This window comes from Mixophyes fleayi, chromosome 12, assembly GCF_038048845.1.
Source record: "Mixophyes fleayi isolate aMixFle1 chromosome 12, aMixFle1.hap1, whole genome shotgun sequence".
Lineage (NCBI taxonomy): Eukaryota > Metazoa > Chordata > Amphibia > Anura > Limnodynastidae > Mixophyes > Mixophyes fleayi.
In genome coordinates, this window is record NC_134413.1 from 17,729,980 (window position 1) to 17,736,853 (window position 6,874).

Sequence of the window (6,874 nt, forward strand, 5' to 3'; positions counted from 1 at the left end):
CACCTCAATTATACAGTGCCCCAGGCTTGGAGGGGGGTTCACAATTATGTGAAGATCATACAAAATCCGAGATACTTTTTTCTTAATATGTCATGTTTGTTTACAATGTCCCTTTAAATAATGGTCACATGTTTCTTCGCTTGTGGCCAACAGTTGAGGTGGACCCAGATCTGGAGAGAGAGTCGCAGGAGTATTTGGAGGCCCTGGAACAAGTGACTGAGGACCTGGAGCTCTGTGTCAACCTATGCAAATCTCACGTCATGATGGTGACCTGTTTTGACATTGGTATGATCTCAGATCAGCAAGATGGAGGAAGAGAAGTGCAAGTCTGAAGAACCTGGACAGTGAGTCAGATAAAATAATGGACATAAGAATGAAGATTTGAGAATGACCCTGCATCGTGCAAAGGAGAAAAGAAAAAATGTTCATCAGTATGTGAAAAATGTAAAATTGGAAAGAATGTTACTAGTATGATGCCGATGATGGATTGTAATGTTTAAAAAAATCAATATGGTACCTCCAGACCAGGCAGAAGCAACTTATGGCCCTCTTGCTGTTTTAGAACTGCAAGACTCTACCAGAGCATGCTGGGAATTGTAGTTTCAAAAGAGCTGGACAGACATCTCTACTGTAAACCTTAACTATATACAGTTCCAATTAAAGTGGTGTTTAAGAACCATTGCAGCCAGAGGTGCCCACACAATGCAGAGCGGAGGCCACGGGCATCAGGAGGACTAGAAAAGAATGTGCTAACAAAAACGAATCCCATCATGCGTTTAAAACAGAAAATATTGAAAGTGCCTTGTTTTCATATAAATTTTCTTATTTTATTTGGTGCTAGAATTTAAAGCCAGCAAACCTAAGCAGACCGTTAAATGTATCAACATTTATACTGTACAGCGTATGTATAGTTACTTGTAAACAAAAACAAAAAGAGAGACAAATACAAAACAGAAACATCGTACCAGGAGCAATAAGCAAAATTATGTTTCCGCACCTGAATTTGCCTTCTGAGTTCACAGAAAAGCTGTTTTTTATGTAGCAAAACAGAAAAAAAAGCCAATTTATCAAGCTGTACAAAAATGTCCCTGTATTTGAGTTTTTTACCGTTCCTTATTCAACGACAAATGTCCTACTTGTATATTTTACAAACCGAGGATGTTAACTGTATATATATATATATATATATATATATATATATATATATATAAATATATATATATATGTGTTTGATGATTGCTCAGACTGTACTATACTTTGTACAGAAGAGCAATGTTTTTTTGTTTTTTTCTAATGACACTGTTTATGCATTTTTTTTAAATTAATTTTTTTACCATTTTTCTATGGAAGGCAAAATCTCAGGATATACCTATACATGCTGCATGTAATGTGTGCATTTTTCTGTTTTGTAAGCCATGGCTCCAGCACCGATTGTTGTACGATTGCCAAACACTTTGCAAAAGGTTTTACGTGTGTATGTATTATTGCGTTTCATATGGAGTCATATTTTCTGATCATCTTGTTTTTTATATGGGGTTTACAAAACCTTTGTATAAATGTATAATACAGTACTTAAACTTTTATCTGTGAATAAAAGATACATTTATTAATAAGCTTTGCTGGTCTTTCTTGTACATTTATAGATCGACTTTTTTTCACAGAAGTCATTTATAACACACAACTGGTGCTAAGATAAGTACAACCTGTATATAACATATGTGGATCCCGAAGTTTCTCAGTTTGAGGCACCCTTAGGGTCTCCATAATTTTTTCAAGTTGCCCCTAAGCCAAAAGAATTTCTCAATAGTCCACTGCCTTGCTTACCACTGGCCCTGGTTCCTTCGGCACCCCTGTGAGATTACCGCAGGGAGCCGCGCCACCCAGTTTGGGAACCACAAGTGGGAGGTCATCACATTAGTATTAGGAACATCTCTGTATTATATATGGTATTGTGCACTCCCTATTGTAAATTATAGGGCTATTAGAAGCTATCGAGGAGTTCTGTTACCATATAAATGCACTAGGTTGCAGGATGAGTGTTTTATATAGGTCACAGAAATCCAAGGTGACTTCTTTATATTCTAATAATGCAGCTACTGGTCAGGATGTCCCTTACTGCTGAGAAGCTGGCTCGTTTGAGATGACATCCTACCTCCCAGGATGGAAGAGACATCTAGCCTCCGGCACTGGTTGAGTAACAAGGACTGGATGTTGGTGAGGCTCCGTGAGTTGGACTAAGGGTGCTCGGTTAATAGACCACTGTCTGGAGCATCAGTGTCAGTAAGCTGCAGGAAAGCACCCAAAGATGTATGGGCTGTCAGCACTCGGTTATCTGCCCAAATTATATCAACCTGTCTTCAGAGCTTCGTTGGCTGACATTAAAACTCCAGGAGCGGCATATATGGAGGAATTTTAGCATGTGGTGGTGCCACAGATCTAGGGAATACTCCTGGTTCTAGACTATATAAATATACGTGGCTTACTGGCCCATGTCTGGCCTTAATTATCTCACATTTTATCTCATTAGCTACAATGTAATAAGTCAATTTGAAGGGGAACACTATGAAAACTCCTATTCCTGCATACAGTGGCTCAGTGGTTAGCACTTCTGCCTCACAGCACTGGGGTCATAAGTTCGATTCCCGACCATGGCCTTATCTATGTGGCTTCTATTAAGTTGACCTTAGTCTTTCTAGGTCTGTGTATATTGGGGAATTTAGACTGTAAGCTCCAATGGGGCAGGGACTGATGTGAGTGAGTTCTCTGTACAGCGCTGCGGATATTGGTGGCGCTATATAAATAGATGATGATGATGATACTCAAGTTGTGGCAACACAGTGGTCCTATGCCCTTGATGTTCATGGTTAAAGAGATATTTCTGCCTGTTAGCATCTCTGACCCAGTGATTTAAAACATAAATAACTCTTTGCAGTATTGACTTGATGCACATTTCATAAGATACATGGTAGCTGAGACTATGGTGAGTGTGATTATCAGGGAGTGCAGGGATGTAGTCTGATTACTTGGGTACAGAATGAGCCCAAGGGGAAGGTTGTTCACGCAGTGTGAAAATTAATGATATTAGAAGCTATCAGGAAGTTGTGTTACTGTATGAGGATAACTCACACATTCCTTTTTTTTTTTTTTTTTAAAAACTTTATTTAAAGAGGAAACAACAGAAAAAGATACAATCAACACCAATGACATGAACATATTAACATTCAAAATGTCTCCTCTATGTTTTATATTTTTATATGGGTGGGGAGGGGGAGGGGAGAGAGAAAGAAAGAGTGGGGGGTAGGAAGGCACAAATTATGTTAACAATATAGCTAATAAATAAATAAGCAAACAAACTCGGAACATTGCTAGAGAAAGCTAAACCACACACTTATATAGACTACCAAAGAGAAAACTGGTATACAAACATTTCTCACCAGCAGCGCACCATACCCAGCCCGGGGGGTCCGGAGGCGGCCCAAGAGCTACATTCCGTCTGCAAGAGGGGGAGCTGTATTGGATAGGCAGCTACGGCTTTCTAGTAAATACCACGGGGCCCACACCCTGTCGAAATTATGTGCTTTATCATGAAGGTAGCACGTTATACTCTCCATGCTTGCGACATGTGTTATGTAAGACCGTAACTCCTGCATAGAGAGAGCCCTAGGGTCTTTCCAGTGCTTTGCTATTAAGGATTTAGCAGCTGCCAAGATATGGGATATAAGCTTATTTGAAGGCCTGCTCTCATCAGGTATAGGGCGAGAGAGAAGGAATGACCAGGGGTCCAAACTTTCACATTCCTTTTTTAATATGCAATTTGACTGGATTGTGTTTTCATGCGTTCACCGTGAGATGAACATATATAATATGCAACAGAGAAACAATTGTCTTTAATTATCTAAATCAGGCCTGTCCAACCTACGGCCCTCCAGATGTTGTGAAACTACAAGTCCCAGCATGCCCTTCCAGTTATCAACAGGTTGTCTACTGGCAAAGCATGCTGGGGCTTGTAGTTTCACAACATCTGGAGGGCCGCAGGTTGGACAGGCCTGATCTAAATGAAGCCTGGACAACCTGTGGCTCTCCAGGTGTGAAACTTCTAGTCCCAACATACCCTGCTATGGGCTGGCTATCAGCTGGCAAAGCATGCTGGGACTTGTAGTTTCACAACATCTGGAGACCTGCAGGTCGTCCAGGCCTATATAAAAGGTGGTCATACTTTAGTGGCATGTGAACTACATTTATCCACACACTGCACAGGGATCTATCGCGCCCTCATTTTTTGCACAATATTCTTTCAATGCTTCTCCAAATTCTCCCTTTTTTTGCAACATTTACATCCATATCCCTATTAAATGAAAGACCCATATAATACACATCTTTAAATACTCAGCTAACTCATTCTTATTTTGTATTTCGTGCACACATACATAAGCACAAAATCTACCAAATAGACATACAAATAATAAACCAATGAATGAACTTACCTGCTGGCACAAAGAGCCTCCGAAGAGCAGCGCCTGGTCTATAGCAGTGTTTCCTAAACACTGTTAGAACCCCTAACAGTGCATGTTTTCCATATCTCCTTGCTGGAGCACAGGTGTAATCATTACTGACTGACACATTGTAACAGATCCACAGGTGGTGCTAATTATTTCACTTGTCACCTGGAAAACCTGCACTGTTAGGAGTCCTGATCCCTGGGTTTGAGAAACACTGGTGTATAGCATGCTACACTGCTTGCTTGCTCCCTTTGTTGCATTGTGTGTCCACAGAAGGAAGTGAAGAGATCTTGCATTTTGCTGCCATCTCCAATAAGGATAATGTATTATTAATGTTTATAGAACGCCACCATATTACGCAGCACTGTACAGAGAATATTTTAATCAGTCCCTGCCCTATTGGAGCTTACCCTATTACCCTAGATTACCCTATTTCCACCCATTAAACCATTTCACACAAGACAACTACCCCCTGACCAACATTGTTGTGTTACGGGATCATTTAGCTTATGAGTCACTTTTACCTTTGCAGTCTGGCTGGACCGAAATCCAAAATGTAGACTTAACCTTATGTATCAAACTCCCATTGTCCCATAGATTGTAAGCTTGCGAGCAGGGCCTTCTCACCTCTTTGTCTGTTTTACCCAGTTTGTTTCTTACTGTATTTGTCCCCAGTTGTAAAGCGCTACGGAATATGTTGGCGCTATATAAATAAATGATGATGATGATGATATTCCCTAACACACGCACTAGGTTCTGTTTAAGTCAGAAGTCAATTGACCTTCCGTTGTTTTTTTTGGAGCATGGTAGGAAACCGGAGCACAAGGAGGAAACCCACACAAACACGGGGTGAACATCCAAACTCCGCACAGATAAGGCCGTGAGCCACTGCTGTGTTACCCATGTGTATTAAATGTCTCCATGGGGACCACATGTAATTGCAAAAAAGCCAAAGTGTGTTAGGAGCCCAAGTTTCTATGCAGAGCTCAGACCCCAATGTCAGCCTGATCTATGGGCGTGCGATGCTTGTGCAGGTTTTTATCGTCGCTCTGTTAGATACATGAAGGAGCCTTGTTCAATCGTTGTGACAAACAGCCAGCTTTGGTTATGTTTTCTATGCATGGCACTGGCAAAGCTGAAGCTGGCACTACATCAACGGAACAATGCCTTGATTTACGGTGTCTGGTAGCGGTGTATCAAGTCAGGGGAAAAGAGGTCAGGTTATAGCAATAAAAAAATAATGTACCATTTTTACGGGTCACTGCTTGTTGCAGTTTAATTGTGGAAATCATAAACCAAAGACATACAATAGACAGGGACAATAGAGGAAATATTACCGCCACCACAAAGGTGGAGAATGGTTTTTCCTTTTTACGATAACAGTCATTGTACAGAGACAAGAACGTTAACACTGGAATTGGAACGTTCCTAAGCAGCAAGAGAGCACAGTAGTGTTACTCCTGATTTACTTGTTCTTATCTGTTATTAGTCTCTAGAAAATTACCTCTATATACTGTCTATAATTAGGATTTATGTATTTACATAGTTATTTAAGAAAAAACTACATATTGTATTTTCTTATATCATGTAATTGAAAATAATTATTTTTAGGAACTCTTACCACTGGTCAACACAAAATATTCAGAACAAGTCTAGGGGGTATATTTACTAAACTGAGGGTTTGCAAAAGTGGAGATGTTGCCTATAGCAACCAATCAGATTATAGCTGTCATTTTGTAGAATGCACTAAGTAAATGACAGCTAGAATCTGATTGGTTGCTATAGGCAACATCTCCACTTTTTGCAGTACGGTACAGTTGGGAAAAAACACAGTAATAAAACAAGATAGGGCAGCATGGTGGCTCAGTGGTTAGCACTTCTGCCTCACAGCACTGGGGTCATGAGTTAGATTCCCGACCATGGCCGTATCTGTGTGGAGTTTGTATGTTCTCCCCGTGTTTGCGTGGGTTTTCTTCCGGGTGCTCCGGTTTTCTCCCTTACTCCAAAAACATACTGGTAGGTTAATTGGCTGCTATCAAAATTAACTCTAGTCTGTATGTGTGTGTGTATATTAGGGAATTTAGACTGTAAGCTCCAATGGGGCAGGGACTGATGTGAGTTCTCTGTACAGCACTGCGGAGTTAGTGGCGCTATATAAAATAACTGATAATGATGATTGTGTATCTAAAACAGATAAAGAGGTAAGAAGGACCTTCTAGCAAGTGTATATCCTGTAGGAAAACATGATTTTGACACATTAGCTTGACTACAATGGGTAAAGGTGCACAGGGGGTTATACGATCAAGCAAAGTCTGTAGTGGAGTAGTAATTGGTTGGAACAGATTAGGGAAGTTAAGGTGGTTGGGGAATTTGGT

The 6,874-nt window shown here is 40.4% G+C and overlaps 1 protein-coding gene across 3 annotated transcripts in view; it reads left to right on the top strand.

Annotated features, from left to right (window-relative positions):
• Positions 1 to 1,591, top strand: part of KIF26A (kinesin family member 26A) — a 130,149-nt gene extending 128,558 nt beyond the window's left edge. For all 3 annotated transcript variants that reach the window (XM_075193073.1, XM_075193075.1, XM_075193074.1), the window contains exon 16: positions 154 to 1,591. In XM_075193073.1, the coding sequence (XP_075049174.1) occupies positions 154 to 332 (179 nt within the window). In that variant the 3' untranslated portion in view covers positions 333 to 1,591. The remainder of the gene's footprint in view (positions 1 to 153) is intronic.
• Positions 1,592 to 6,874: the final 5,283 nt, after the last annotated feature.